Here is a 16575-nt window from a genome sequence, read left to right on the forward strand (position 1 = left end):
TGATACAACAGCAGGGAGCTAATGTAGATCACAAAATGACAGCTGAGCTGTCACGAACTGCCATTGAACAAAAATGTAAGGTTAGATCTAAACCAAGTAATTAGATGGGTGTTTCATCTATGCTAGATGAGTGGTCATATATATGAAAAATAACTGTGAAGTGAAGAGAGTAGCCTTGTATAATTAAACTACTATGTCACTTAGTCCATAACTGCTGTGCCTAGCCCTGTGGCTTATGAATCAAAACAAGGGGTTTTTTGCTCAACCATTAAACACAGCAAGTCCAGAGAAAAAGTTCTTTTTAAAAAATTTGCTCACAGCTGGTATCTGGAGCACAGAGTGTATAGCTTAGTGAATTAGGTATTAAAGTAACATCACTGAAAGGAAAACTTAATGTTTGAACTCTGTTCCCTGGATATAGCTCTGTAATGATTGTCTTTCTAATCAGTAGAACTTGTGCTAGCTTTTTAGCTCAAGGCAAAACATGATTGTATATACACTCCGTAGGGCTGGGGTTTTTTTGGGTTTTTTTTTGTTTGTTTTTTTTTTTTTTTTTTAATAACAATGAGAGGAGCCTGAAAAAGAACAGTGAGAATTTCTCCAAAAAAACGTAGTTATGTATAAATTTTCAGACTATGTTTGGAGGCTCTTAAAAGTGATGTTCTGTGAATTTTTCTGCAGAAGTATAACCTTTGAACCTGTCCTGCCATTTTTCTGAGTTGCCAAGAAAATTGGTGGTACTGCCACTGGTTTTCCCCTCAGTGATTAATGTGAATTAGTGAGTAGTGAGAACTCACTGCTTTCCTTGTGTAATACGAAGAAAAAGGAAGAAGGGATCTTTATTAAATATTCATTCCATTCCTATGAAGTTTGTCCATCTATATAACAGGAAGCTGTATCTTTTACTTAAGACTAATTTGGCAGGGGTACTACTGATCTCACAAAATGTAGCAGTATCCCTGCTTCTCCAAAATAGTATTTCTGTGTTCCTGTGATCGGAATACTATTTAAAAATGCTGGAGTGAGATTCAAATACTGTTTTATAGTTGTGCACCTCTAGAACATGGGTTGAAGCAGCTAGCTGTTCATTTGTGATGGTTTTCTATGGATAGCATGAACAGCTTCTGGAGCAGCAAATGATAATTAAATGGCATCATTACAACAAGCAACAAGTGTATCCACACAAACATTTTCAAACAACATCTGAATCAGGAACTTCAAGTAAGTATATAAAACTAGTTGATTACGGATTTGATTTGCAAACAGATGCTGTGCTGAAGTTTGTAAAAGGCCATTAACTCAGGAATTACTTGCTTTAAGTTACACAATTTTAGCTGACATTTTTACTTTAGGCTAAAACCCTACCTATTTTAGATGGTTTGGCCTATTGCAAAAGGAATCCAGATCTTTCCTTTTCTGTTTGAATCAGAGTAAGGAATGATTGTGTAATTGTGACAATATGGACATATCTCTGGCATGTGCTTAATCATCATCCTCACTAGAAAGGAGGGACCAGTGTCTGTTACTCTCTGAGGACTGTTCTTCAGCCTTTTTAAAATGAATTTGCTGCTTGATTTCAATTCCTTGTATAAAGGTATATGAAAATCATTGCAACTGAAATCTTAGAAGACTAAAGAGAAGGTAAAGTCTCAGTGAGCATAGAGACTACATTGATTTAATCTCCAGAACTATTAGTGTAAAAGTAGCCTAAAGGTCATACAGTTTGTTCCCTGCAGCAGATATTTCTATTGAACAAATTCCAGCTCAAGTTATTTGAGAGAAATGTGGAGTGAAAATTAGCACTACTCATTTCACATGGAAAGAGATAGTGAACGTGTAATCAGTAATTATTCATTTATATATTTCTCTGGGCTTTAGAAAGGATACTTTACAAAGAATTTTAACAGTTCAAAGGAACAATCTGAGAAATCAGGATGCTTTCAAAAGCTAAATTACAATTTGTTCATGAATATTCATTATTCATTAATTAAATAATGCTTTCAGTTATTATGAGTTGTTTGTATATTTGCAGGTATTTTTAGTTCTAAATGCAGAGAAAACAACCGTATTTTTTAATTTTGCCAATTGATAAGTATCTTCAGCCATTGGCAACATTGTAACAATTTACAATTTTAAAAAATTATTTTTTGGTTAGTGTATTTACTTTGGTGTTTACTGTGGATTTCCAAATGGGGAACAGTAGTACAGAGGCTGAATTTAGGCTGGTAAATTCAGGTTCATTATCTCAGATCTTTTAGAAAAATGGACCGTAACAGTTTCTTTGCCTTGCAAATCATCTAACAGATTTATTCAGGTTGTATGTAGTGGTCAAGAAGTAAGGCGATTCTTAAGTTTTTATGTAAAATGTCTAAAAGGCTGGCAGTTGTTGCTTTGAGCACACTTACTCCTTAGCAGTTGTCTATTTCATGGAGAAAATTCTAAGTGTATATTGCTGGTTCACTGAGTCAAGAGACTTTCTAATCCATCCATATATTTGAAAAATAGTATTGGCTGTCTTGAGAGGAAGTTTCTAATATGTGAGCTCCAAGCAGGATCTGTACAGCAGGAGGTAAGCCAGAGGAGAAGGTCTGTTTTGAACAGTGAATTATTAGTTTCTGCTTTAATAAAACCAAATGCCTGGAAGGGATTGAGTTTGGTTTCCGCATAAGTGCGGAGACAATCGTTTTGTCTATTCTCTGCCAAATCTTTCTCTTTCTCTCTCTCTAAGTCCCCGAGAGCCTCATGAGTACTCAAAAGTTGGTAATGTAACTCTGAAACATATGCTGCCTGCCCCCGCTTCCACCAGAGCTGTTCTTGCTGGGTTGAAACTTGTGCCACTGTTGCCACTTGTAATGGCTCCAGATCTGTGCCACTAATGCATTGCTTCTGCACTCTTCGGTAGTGATTTTAAAAGATCACTGTCACAGTCTTCACACTTAGCAAGATGTTTACGTGCAGATCTAAGAATAGGCAGGGTGTTTCCATTACTGGTTCCAGCTCTTTCCAACCTTCAAACCTCCTCTTTTTTTTTGGCAGTCTCTAGAAAAATGAATGCAGCAGTCTGTTATGGGTGATCCATCCACAGCAAATGGTGACTGTAGGATGAATGTAACAATTGAGAAACACTTCATTAATATTTACCCAAGATTTAAAATTGAAATTGCAGCAGGATACCTTTTTCTCTATAAAAGATATAGGATGAAATAATGGCTCATGTCCAGATACATGGATATGCCAAAAAAAGTATATTTTAGGTGATTGTAATAGCAGTCCTTTCCCTCACAAGATGATCTGCCAGGGATTCAAAACTGAGCACACAGGAATATGGGGACATCAGTATTTAAAGGGCTTTATATTTTTACTTATAATCCACAGTTCTCTAATAGACACTTCTTTCCCACATCTTTCCCATACCACCCCATACAGAGGGAGAGGCTGCTTTCTGGGTGACAGCAGAACTAGTCAGACTGCATAGAGAGACTCAGAGACGTGCAAGGGTGGCCCTTGGTTCTGACTGCTCTAATTTTAGCTCTTTCAGAGGTTCTCGTAACAGATATCGGTCAATAATAATATATATTTTGATGTTAATACTATTAAAAAACATTGCTTGTGATATAGTGAACTTGCATTACTTTTTTAGAGTAAAGACTAAGGGAATGTGTGGGACAGATTGCTAATACAGATACCTCTAGTATGTCACATATGGAAGACAAAATTAATAATGCAGCATTTGTTGTTCTATGTGAGACAGTAATGTGCGAGGAAACTTCAAGGACTTAAAAGTTAACTTTGCTTGGAGCAACAACTAACAATGAGGATGTTTTCTTTTTAAAGTTTATCTGATCTTTTAAGTCATAATAAGGCATAGAACTAGATAACTCTTACAGAGATTACTCCTTCAGATTTATATATATTTCTGTTTTTCAGAAAAGCTATGAACATTTAAGAAAGTCCCTTTGCATTATAATACTGATACTCTCTGGCTCCTGAGACTGCAGAGATGTGCCAAAAATAAAAGTTGGATTTAAAAACCCAAGTGTCTAGGATTTGGGAGAGGAAGGTTTTTAGCTGAGGCGTTTTACCTGTCAATATGAACTTATTTGTAATTTTCTACTCTTGAAAAATTCAGAAGAAAAAACTATTCTCAGTACAAATCCTAACAATTTCAGTTTTGTTCTAGAATTATCTCTACCTCTGTATGTTTTGTGCCAGTGATAATTATGGTATCAGTCTTTCAAATTGCAAAGAAACATGCTTCCTTTAAAATCTCTTCTTAGACCTACAGAATAAGAGAGTTACAATAGGTGCAAGATCTAAGGCAGTCAAATTAATTAGCGTTTTACCTCTGCTGATTGAGTAACTTGATGGTAGGTGGTGTAGCTGAGATGTAAATTATCTCATTAGTATGGTCATAACAATTCAATAAAATGAAATACTATCAAACTTGGTTACTAGTTTTAAAAAGTAAAGAAGTGCTTTTAGTTAGCTAATACCAGCACGAGCTGGGAGTAGAGGCACATAGTAGAATATTTGCTTCCACATGTGCAGCAGGAGTCATTAAAGTTGATGGAAGCATTGTAATAATTAGTCGTTACTGCTATTCTACCATAGTACCGTTAGGTTCTGATAGGTGATTGTAAGTTTATTTTTACCGAGTATTTCTGAAAGTCTTGAAGCACTGGAACACAGGCAGTGCTGGTCACTGCCTTTTCCTGATCAGTTCTGAGCGAGCTGATACCTCAGCATTTCACTGATGTAGTCTTTGTCGTGTTTGTAGTTTCATGCCAGAGGAAGCTTTCTAACCTCACCACATCAAATTTTCAATCCAGGACAGTATGCCCATGGTGCAAATATCAGTTTCAATGCCTAATAGCGTAAATTAAATGCTATTAGAATAAGTTCCTGGAAGTAATTCTGTTGTTTGAGTCGCTGACTTCATTATGAATATGCAGAAATCATCAGCACTCACCAAGCCTTCCAAAGTCTGTTCTAATCTATTGGAATTATGAATTTACGGCACTATTGTAACTTCATATAATGCTTGAAAACAAATCAGTGAAAGCAGCACAAAATAACTGCAGCTAACTGTTTGTTGTAGCATTATATGAGTCAATACAATTAGCTCAGGAACTAAACTTTGTAGTTCTGTATACATTCAAAGTCCAGGGATAATAGTGCCCTTTTTTGGTAAATAAGAGAGTGACAAACATTTGCTCAAACACTTACCCTGACCAACATTCACAGAGATCTCTGTGGGTAAGATTTAGTCTAGATCAGAGAGAAATTATTAAAAAAGACAGGTTTTGCTAATCATCTACCTGATATATCAGAAGCTATTTCGAAACTGAAAGTATCCTAAATTTTACATCTCCTTGAATTCCCTGAAAGGAAGGACTGGTTACAAATGGTGGTTGTCACTGTTCTGAGGCTCATTTTGGGCAAGTATCTCTGAGTCATGATATGCTTGAAGAAGAATTGCATATTACTTTTCCATGAGACATAACTGACTCTCTGAGAATGCAGTAGTAACTGATAGCTCTCTTGACTTCATTATCTAAGAGCAGTACATTTCTAACTTAGAAATGTTGCACTTTCCAGTGCTTTTATTGAGTGATACTGACCTTAAGTATTTTCTTCTGGCATTGTGGATGTGACAGTCTGTGAAGGAGATAGGGCATTCTGAAAAAAAGAGAAATGTCTCTTTTTGAGAGATACAGCCTGGATTTACTGAAGTGTCAGTCATCCAAAATAGCCCTGTTGAACAAGGACTGATTTGATTCAAACTATGGTTTCCATCATTGGCACCTCATATATTACATGTATCTGCACACCAAAGTGACCTATAAGAATGATGAATAGGAGCTGTATTGAAATCTGTCAGTTGCTGAGTCATGCTTTCCAAAAATGTTGTTGACAAAGTAGATGTAAATTATTTTTCCTGTAAAATCCTCTGGAGATTAATTCGATCCTTTGTTACATTGATGCAGCGGCAAATATCTCCTTCCAGATTGGCTGTGGTAATGAAAAAGATTAGCCTACTCTTACATTTTTTTTAGTAGTGCTCTCCAACCTGATTCAGCTTTGACAAGCCACATTACTGTACATGTACAGTGGCTTAGGCAGCTGAGCTGATCATTGAAAGTGCCAACCTTCATTACAGAGGTTGGTGAAAAGTAGCTGTAATTGATAATTTCTTCATCTCACACTGCTGGATCTGAAAATGAAATCTGCCTGTGGTCTCATGTGGATTTTATTGAGCTTCAGTCTACCTGGACTCAGAGCTGGCCTTGATTTCAAATGCAAAGGAATATTAATTAAGATGTAAGCATAGTTACTACTTCCTCAGTTTTGGGAATTTGGGATATTAATTTGACTTTGAGTCAGTCTGTATCCCCTTGTCAGGTATGTTGTTTATAACTATCTTAACATAGCATCTCTCTTGTAATTCAATTTATCTTTGCTCCAACTTCTTCTATCTATCTATACCAAACCAGAAACATTATACAGATGGACAAAACTGGGGTGCATGGAAGTCCAAATATGTGTATATTATTTAGTTCATTAGGTTTTCCTATATGCATTAAAAATTATTGTAATACCACTTTGGTGTGGGTTTCTCAATGTGCATGATTTCTTTTGGTGGAGCTAAGGACATCCTAGATAGCTTCAGTCGCAGAATATAATGTTTTTGCGGTCCCCTCCTTTCCTTCAATTTCAGAAAGACGTTTTTAGCAATCATCTATTGCAAAACATCTATTGTTTTAGGGCATTATTACTAAGGCACTAATGCACATTTCAGCTAGAAGAAATTCAATTCAGTGTGATTTTTATATGTAAATTTACACCTGAAACTCATTGTATTATTAGCCTCTGATATTATATGTCCTGTGCACATTTTTTTCTTCTAGTTAGTTTCTTGTACTGTAATAGTGACAAGAATGGATTCCTTACTAAGCAACTTTTAAAAGTATATAATTTGCTTAAGGTGTTTAGTCCTAGATTTCAATTAGTTCAATTTGCTGTTCTGATAAAGACTTAAGTGTTGGTGAACAGTTGGTGCCTTTTTGCAAGTTGATATTTTGTAAGGCAAAAATATACCAAGTAAAATGGGAAAATAGGGTATCAAGATAACTCTGTGATTCTCTGTCATCACAACCCTACCTGGAAAGGAGAGGGTTATCTTGGCAATCAGTTTACATGACAGAGGGAGGGGGGGAAAGGGCTTGTATGGTGAGGGAGGTGGTTCACTTCACAAAGATCTGCTCCATTAACTTACGAGTGACTAAGAAGATGGAAGGACTCACCCCCTCAAGACACACTTCCATGTGTCTGAATGATCAATGCGAGTAAGGCGCAGCTGAGCGTGCACATGTGGGTCTGGGTTAGAAGTGTAACGTGGAGAGGAGAGGTGGTGAGGTGAGGTGTGTGTTGGAGGCACGTTGCATCAAGCAGTTCAAGAACCAGCTCTGATTTCTAAAAGTAACTTGACCAAACTGGGCTGAACTATGTTCAGCATGGCCCTGAAACTCTGTCATCAACTCTGCTGACCAGCTCACCTGAGCCTCTTTTGTTCCAAGAAACAGAAATGAATAATCATGAGGATACAACAGGAGACTCTAGCTTAACTCCTGCTACTGACATACAGACACACTGATGGTGATGCTGAAAGCTCCGATCATTTTGAGCCTACAGAAGATAGAAAGCCAAGATCTATCTTTTCCAAAATATTGCCACCATTGCAAGTTCACTCTTTGAGTAAGCAACATTCCTGCTTGTCATCAGGTGTGGCACAGAGAAAGGAGACACTTGCCAGTCTAGAATAACAATGATTTGGACAAGGACCTACAAAGGGAAGAACTTCTGCTGCATTATCTCACAAGGCCTATCAAAATAACTTTCTTACCACTTACCTGACTTGACAATTTGCTTCTATAGCAACAGCCTGGCAAACGTGGAAACAAGTACAAATGCTTTCTCCTCAAGGTCCATGGACTGGAAAAGCTGCAAACAAATGTAGAGTGAATGTCATCTCCTTAAAGAAACTGGATTTTAATTGAAAACAATTGTTCTAAAGCATTAAGAAGTGTAGTTAGTCTCTTAGAAACTTTGGCCAGCTAGTGCTTTTATAGACACCTGATGATGGTTAGAATAGGAGTATTACAGAAGTTTGAACACAGAGGAGTGTTATGCACAGTAATTTTAGAATGTGTCCATCTTCCTATAAGCTACCTTGTTGAAGTTAGAGGAGGATTAGTTGGTAGTTCAGTGCTGTGTATACATTAATAAAATGTAAAATTACATATTATGGACTTAAATCCTTTAGGTTTAGATGCTAAAAGAAGGATGTAGAGAACGGGATGATGAGAAAATCTTTGGTATAAAATATGTCAGGGAAATATTTCAGCAAACAGGTATAATATCACAAATGATCAATTGATGATGGTGAGCATCTTTTAAAGCAAAATCTTAACGGAATGTTACACCTATACATAAGCTCAGGCTATTAGTGTAAGATAAAGTGTAACCAGTCAATTGTTTTTTCAAGTTCCACTGAGAATTTAATGTTATCTCATATTCACATTTCCTTTTATTTTATTTTACCTTATGTTAGATTATTTTAAATGACCTGCACTGGACAGGAAGTGGATCACAGCAAGTTCTAAAGGAATAAAAACATGACACATTGCACCAGGATGGCTCTGTCTTGGGCACTGGCAGTCTTGATACAAGAAGTTGTTTGAGGAATGAGATTAATTCTCTTCTGTTTTCAACTTCTGTATTTTTCCTCTGTCAAAATGTTTATAAAAAACACAACAGTGAAATGTGGATCTAAATTAATGACTATAAATGCATTTGGAACTTGCCTATGATGTTACTCCTTTGCATTCTTTCTGATAAAATGGTACTTTCAGGAAAAATAATACTCTTGGCAATTGTGTGGGCGTTTTGTTATTTATCCTAGTACTATGCCTCCACAACAATCCATCAAGGCCTAGAAATGTACACTATATATACATTCTGTTGATAAATATACATCTGCTCTTATTACCATCCATGAAGTAGCAGATCTTTGAAACGTTTATAGCAATTCCAAGGAAATTTCCCGGGAAATTCCAAGGAAATACATAATCCTAGGCATTCATTTTATAGTGGCGAGAGAACACTGTTTTACATAAAGCTAACTTTGGCAATATAGAATCTCCTTTGTGTACAAGGTTACAAAGGTTTCTTTGATAGTTGCTCCTTTTTTCCTAAATAAGCAGTCCATATATCCTTTTTACTGTAAAAGTATTTCTTCAACACAACATGTAGATGTTTTACTATATAGTTGTTATGAAGCCTTTAGCAATAAAATGGTAGATAGATTTAGAAATTTGTTTACACCAGTAAAAACTATTAATCTGAGCTTTAAAATATTTTATGGCAAATTTAAATCCCATCTTACTGATGCAAGGCACTTGAATGATTTAAATTGTTGGTGTAATCTTGCCATCTGTAGAACGTTAAATGTGTTTTATGTGTGTTCCAATAGTCATTTTCTATAAATGTAAATATATAGAAATTTAGCGAATCATAGGCAGACTCAAAGCAGAGTAAGGCAGCTGTTTGTGGGATTGTAACGTATTTCATGTTCAGTTTTTAGTGTTTTGTTAATTTTAATAGATATTTTATCTTTTTCTCCTTTCATATTGCAATTTGAATTATTTACTTTTACAAAAAAGTTTATGGCAAAATTTTACTGTAAGAACCAAATCACCATATGTTAAAAAACCCAAACACCTGCATTTTGAAATAAACTGCTTGGTTAGAGCAAAGGAAAGAGATCAAAATAGGGCTAGAGAGAAATATAGATACAGAGAAATAAATACATATATTTAGTTTTGGATTTTGCATATTTTATATAGATGAACATATATAAATAGAACATATGTATTTAAAACTGCAGGTATGCATCCTGGATTGTGCCAGTGGACTTCCTTCATTAATATATTCCTTCCTGTCTGTTTAAAGTGTTTCATTTCATAAAATGTATTGATGTTTACACACATAGGGTACATAAGATGGATTTACACAATTTTTAACCTTATAGCGAAGAAGGGGGTCACTGGAACACTGCTGAAATATAGCAGTGTTTTAAGGGCTGCTTAAGAACGCAATGTGCAGAGTGAACTGCCTCTGCCCAATTCCTGCACGTCTTAAAGGTGTTCCAAGTGTAAAGTATGCGTCTTTCTCTAATCAGGCCATAGTTTGGCTCCCTTTTCTTATAGTAACTGGAATTTAATATGCATCTTTAATAGTAACCATGTTTTCCAGATGGTCAAGAAAAGATGATCCTTGCCTGAAGTGTTCCTAGACTTTAAACAGAAAGGTCTGGAGACCATTAGTAAGGGAAATGGTGAAAAGGAACAAGAGAGGAAATGTTTATTGTGGTGGTGTTGTTTTAATGTCAAGTATTACGGTGTAACTTAAAAATTAAGAGGAACAGATCGTGCAGAATTCAGCCTGAATCTCTCAGCAACTTGCAAAGTGGACATTTTCAACTGTCTGGGCTTGGCTGTTGGGAGATGGCTTGGAGGCTTTACCTGGTTAGGACTACAGCAGGTCTGCCTGTAAGGTGTATTTTGGCAAGCCCCAGCCATATCTTGGAAGGTGAACTAGCTTGTTAGAATACAGACTGGCCAGGAAGACTTGAACTTTTCTTTATTTATGGAATTAAAGAGTTTACAATTTGAAGACTGGCTGAAAAGTCTCTTGCTGCAACTTCTCTTTTTTGGGTTAGCTCACACGTTAAAGAAGGGTGCAGCCTGCATTCACATACATGTAAATCATAAGTAAGCATCTTACACTTGTTGAGAAAGATCTTTTATGTGTAATGGCTCATAATTAATTTTGTGGGTTTTTTTTTTTTTTTTCCTCTTCTCTAGGATACTGTTGAAATTCATATTCCCATCACTAATCCTGCAGACAAAATTCTCCAGCTGAGTGTGGTCCTGGAGAATCAATCGCTTTGTGGACAAAAGGCTTTCACTCTTAGGCCCAAACAAACATTTTTATATCAACTAAAGTTTTCCCCAGCTGTTGTTGGCACTTCGGATGAAAGGTAAGTTGCAGAGTTTTGATACTTGTGGTTCTGGCTCTTGTACTAATAAATGAACTGCTTTCATTGAAACCTCAGTCCCTTGATGTAGATATCACCCTAAAAAACCCCACATAATGGTTAAATGAAATTTAAAAAATTTCCAACTTTAAATATATCGTATGCCAACCAGCAGCTTTCTTCTGAGGGGAAAAACCTGACTGACAGGCAGTAGAATAACCCCTAGTTTTTCTAGTTCACTAGAATTCAGTGAACAATTTTTCAGAAATTTACTTAATATTAGAAGTCCCCTCTAAAAACTTCAGATGAATTGTTAGTTTTGTAAGTTTGTAAGTTCCATAAAAGGAGTAACAGGTTTTCTTTTTTTCTACTGAGAAGGAACAAAACTATAACAACATAACTAAAACAAGGTGAAGAACCCTCTAACAGTCTTCACATAAATCCATTTAGCTTCAGGATCTTCCATTAATTAACAATGATCTACTAAATGAATATGGAGAGGTTTTAAATTACAAATTTTTCATTACATTGGAAATCCCAACGAAACCATGCAGGTATGATAATTAGCAATACAAAGACAGATGACCTCTTGGTCTTAGTTTCAGCTAAACCAGTTCAGCAAGTAACTGAAGAGTGCAGAAATGCAAAGCTTATTTGCCTGCAATTTGGTTAGCAAAGCATTATTTAGTTGAAGGGCTGATTGAAAACCAATTCCCAGTTTTTCAATGATATCAATTGACTGGCAAAAATACAGGGATGGGAAGGAGGGTGAGGTGGTGGTTTATGAGGAGGGCAGAGACAGATGACATGTTCAAAGACCCAATATTTACAAAGCCAAAATCCATGTATTTCAAAGTTTTGTTCCGTTTGCTTGTATTGATTTTTCCAAAGACCCGAATAATGGCAGGTATCATTGTAGAATACAACTTTCAAGCAATACTGTTTTATAAAAATGAGTACTGTTACCAGTTTGGTAAACATTTTTTTCTGTGGGAATTTGTAGAAATTATGCATTCTGAAGCTGCAAATGAGAATAGACCTCATTTTTTCATACCAGATAATATTTCTGGTATTTTTCAAGTGCAGAATTTCCAAATAATAAAATAAAGGTTTGTTTTAACTGGCAAAATTTTGGGCTCAGCCGATTGGTAGGCTGGGACTTAGGGCAATATATGCAAAGATGACATAAAGCACACCTGTACATATTCAATACAATTATGCAGTACTGTACTACAAAGCTAATAGCTGCTTTAAATTGCAATAGCTCCCAAGGACTACAATTACAGCTGGACAGAGGTACTTCTACATTACATCCACACTATTATCTTTTTTTCTGAAGCCATGCTCTGTTTCCTTTGCTATGGCAGCAGCTGGGAAGAAGTGTCATAAAAGTGTTTGTGGCAGGTGTACCTTTTCAAATGGATCATTCTTTCCTAAGCTGTTTTATGCTCACTTTAAAGGCTCTGTTGGCACAGAGGATAGTCTGGAACCGTAAAGTCAGGGAACACAGTTATCTATCATTTAGAGCAAGAACTGGTCCTTAGTGGGTCATGGGTTTGCACAGTGCATTTCATGTAAGTTTTTCTATGCTTACAGTGTTTTGGTTTAATGTTATTATGACTCTTCTCCTCAAAAAAGCAAGAAATAGAAAAAGAAATCTGCAATAGGAAAGGAGTGTGTTAGAATGTCTGTCACAGAAATATACTGCTGTACATATCTCACCTAGCAATTTTCAGTCATGACAACGTTTGATTGTATATCAAAACAGTATATTGAATATTCCTTTGAAGCATATCTCTTTGTCATGCTCATATAAATGTGTCTAAATCTATTCCTCAGTTTTCATCACTAGATTGAAAAGATTTTCCTTTTTAAAATCAGTGAATACTATTTCTATTTCTTTGTCCTTTGAGTTCAAAATGGCTAAAAAGAAAATACTGTGACATTGAAACAAAATTAAAGCTTACTCTTGCAAGTTAGCAGTTGAAATGCTTTTGAGTTATATTTTTGAAAAAAGCCAAAAACCAAACCAACAAACAAACAAACAAACAAACAAAACCCCAACAAACAACTTGTTATGCTAAAATTTAAGAAAGATGAAGAAGTGATTTTGTTGCATCAGTAATTGTAAATATTATTAGTTTTGGTAGGTGAATTCAGATACCAGCAAGAAGTGTTATGGGAAAACTGGGAGCTAATTAAAGAAGTCACTGTGTTGAACTCATTAGGTTTTTCCTGAATTTTAACCTGTACATTTTTAATTGTCTGCACAAAAGCTGTGGCATACTGAGCTTATGTATCTGTTTTTAGTGTCATATTCCTGTCAGATATGGTTGGAGAGTTTTGGTACGCACTGAAGTTGATTGTAGAGAAACCATTGCCAACTAATCTACCTGAAATAGAATGTGAGCTTGGAAGGTAAGTATGTAGTTCATAGTGCTGAACCTTGTTGCTGGTTTGAAGTATCATGGAAAACGGATGAAGAATTTACATCAAAAAGCCAGAATAGTGCTGCATATGTACTATAGTACTTTGCAGATAATTTTCATAGATATATGTGTAGATAGGTGAAATTCTCCTTGCAGAAAAACAATTGAAATGGAAATGTAGCCTATATGTAGACTTTCTCTGAAGTCTTTATATAGAAATCACTCTGAAAATACTGCAGAATGTAATCGTAAAGATCCATAATACAGAGTTCTGTAGGTTTGGTTTATTTTCTGTTTCTTTTCTCTTTCGGAACTAGGAATATATCTGACAGTCCTGCTTTACAAATGCTTGTACACCAGTTATCAATTTCTTTTAACCTCTCAAGAAATGGCAAAGTAATACAACTTCTGTCTGGCAGATCCTGGGGCTAGACATGGTTGGAACACTGCAAGTGTTATGAAAATGAGCTACTTAGAGCAGACAGAGAAATGAACCCAATTCTCGTCTTCCTTCAACAAAATTTCATCTTGCATTTCAATAGCATAATTTTCAGTTCTCACTTTCAAGACAGAAATCAAAACTTTTAGGATAAGACTTTCAAGAATGCCGGAATTTCAGTGCTCTTCCACCTATTACCTCTGCTTAGTAGTAGGTTCTGTGGACACACTGCTCTTCTGAATGCTAAATCCCACTTACTTCTGTATATCTTATCTTTGACTAAATCTCTAATTAATATACGTTACAGACTGAGCAAAAAATGTTGTTAGAGAGTACAACATGAAATTTTACCTGATTAAATTTCTGTGAGTGAATATATTCTGCTGTTCATGTATGATGCACGGACCAGAGTTAACTGGCAATGCCCTTGTTACTATGTTTTTCTAAGAAAATCGGTAGGGCTGTCCTTTTCCTGGTTTTTACTTTAAAATTCTGGGCTGACTGAAGTAAAAACATAATTTTTTTCTACTATACAGGCTGACACTGTTAGGAGTTAGAAATCACTTTAAAAGTTTTCATTCACACTATCTGGCATTCAGAATTTTCTCCAGCATTCACTACCTGTGAACTACATGCACACGTGATCTGGCCGAGAATGGCAAGTCATCCTTTCCTACTGCAAATAAAACGTATGTTGGAAAGGACTAACTCCATTAACTACAACACTTGCCTCTCAAAGCTACCATCTCAGATTCATTGGATTCCATGTTTTATTTTTTCAAATGAGATTTCTTTTCACTTTACAAGTAGATGCATGTTGTAATTCCTATGCATATGTAAATGAACTCATCTGCATCTGCCCTGGGCAGATAGTGGTGGAAGAACAAAGAAGTACTATTTAGTTTAATTAGTGGCAACAGCAGCAACAACAATAATGTATAACAAGAAATTAACAGTAGTCTCTTTCATGTATCTTTATATATATATATATATATATATATTATAAAAGAGCGTAAAAAACCTGACAAACTTCTTCCTTTTCTGTTTGCAGTATCTGCCATATTCTTGGTTTCTTAAAGTCTCCTGCTTTTTGTTCATTTATTTCCTTCAACACTCTCCTTTTTCCAGAAATGTATTTCAATTATGTCATCAACAAATGTCCTCATCTTGAAGTGCAAAATTTTGGACAATGGCAATTGATGATGGCATTGAGGCTACAGTTAAATTACTGAGAATTACTCTACCTGCTGAAAAGATGAGATAGTCCAAGTAAATTGGCTGCATTAATGTATGCTGAATATGTAAAGGCAATGCAGGTAGACATTTATGTGTTGTCTGTTTAAGAAAGGTATCAATTTTTTTTTGTTTTGTTATGAATGGGTGCGCTTTCTTGCTATGTTCCCAGAGACGTGGACTGTAAATGTCTTAAGAAGTCTGTAGCATTTCTGGTTGGTGAAGCTTTGTAGTTCTTTAGGAGACTAACTTCCATTCTACCACCTTTTCCTTGAATGCAGAAGAAGCATTATCATATATGATATCCTTCTGAGAATAATGTTTTTCATTATATGCTCACTGCATTCTTTTTGCTATCATTCTGAAAAATTTAAGAAATTATGTCCTTGAACCATCACTTGGAACTGGATTAGGAGCCAAGAACCCATCGATACACTTAGAATAGACTTCTAACCAATTCTTGAAAGAGAAAACAAATCCTAACAGTTTATCTTTTAATCCTTCTTCAGATACCCTAACATTTTGGGTTTATCACAGTCAGATCTGCTTTTTGTTTCTCTCAAGGTAGATTCAACACATCCTGTAACATATGCCTCTAAGCAAGGAAACCTTTTCCTTGATATTCTCCATCTTCATTTATCCATCCTCCTGTTATGGGCTCCACAGTGGAGTCATTGAGGATGAGTCAGTTGAATGGTGTTCACAGTGGTCTTGGATTTACTGTCATACGCAACAACTTTTTCCAGCATAACCACAGTAGTCAATCTGTGTGGAGTGGCAGAGGTTCTGAATGGATTTTGATCACTTGAAGAACCTCTAACAGTCAAATAGTGGCTTACTGAAGTTTCGGATATTCCAACATAGTTTTCGCTTTGACAAAGTATTATGTATGAAAGAGGCAAGACAAAAAAAATAAAGGTTAGAGATGGTAAATGTGAAAAATGGGAATTATCAAGTGAATCTGAAGTTCTTGTGTGAAAGTTTCCTGGTATTTCTCTACTCTCTGCTGTTGAGACCTCAGTGATACAATGCTTTGACAGTGTTAGTCAAACCCAAGTCTGCCACTCAGCTGCTGGGGATTTATATCACTGCATATGTTGGAAGGAGCCTGCCTGCACACAAGTTTTAGGGCCTGAAGTTACAGTCATAAAGCTTGACTGAAATACATTCTCTTCTGAATGTTGCTTTTTATATTTTCTTTCTCCTTACTGATTTAGCTATGATTAACTGACTAATTTTTTCGAGAGGATAAATATGCGGAACAATCTTGCAGTTGACCTGCCACAACTTTGACTAGAGGGAATATCCATTAGGTAGATAAATTACAGCAAAACCAATATATGTATGTCATTTTTCAGACTTTTCTTATTTACTGT

The 16575-nt window shown here is 35.8% G+C and overlaps 1 protein-coding gene across 1 annotated transcript in view; it reads left to right on the plus strand.

Moving 5' to 3' along the window:
• CFAP47 (cilia and flagella associated protein 47) overlaps window positions 1-16575 on the plus strand; it is a 354799-nt gene that overhangs the window by 241949 nt on the left and 96275 nt on the right. The window contains exons 52-53 of the mRNA XM_041125007.1: window positions 10926-11101; window positions 13409-13516. Of these exons, the coding sequence (XP_040980941.1) occupies window positions 10926-11101; window positions 13409-13516 (284 nt within the window). The remainder of the gene's footprint in view (window positions 1-10925; window positions 11102-13408; window positions 13517-16575) is intronic.

Source organism: Aquila chrysaetos, chromosome 7 (assembly GCF_900496995.4).
Source record: "Aquila chrysaetos chrysaetos chromosome 7, bAquChr1.4, whole genome shotgun sequence".
NCBI lineage: Eukaryota > Metazoa > Chordata > Aves > Accipitriformes > Accipitridae > Aquila > Aquila chrysaetos.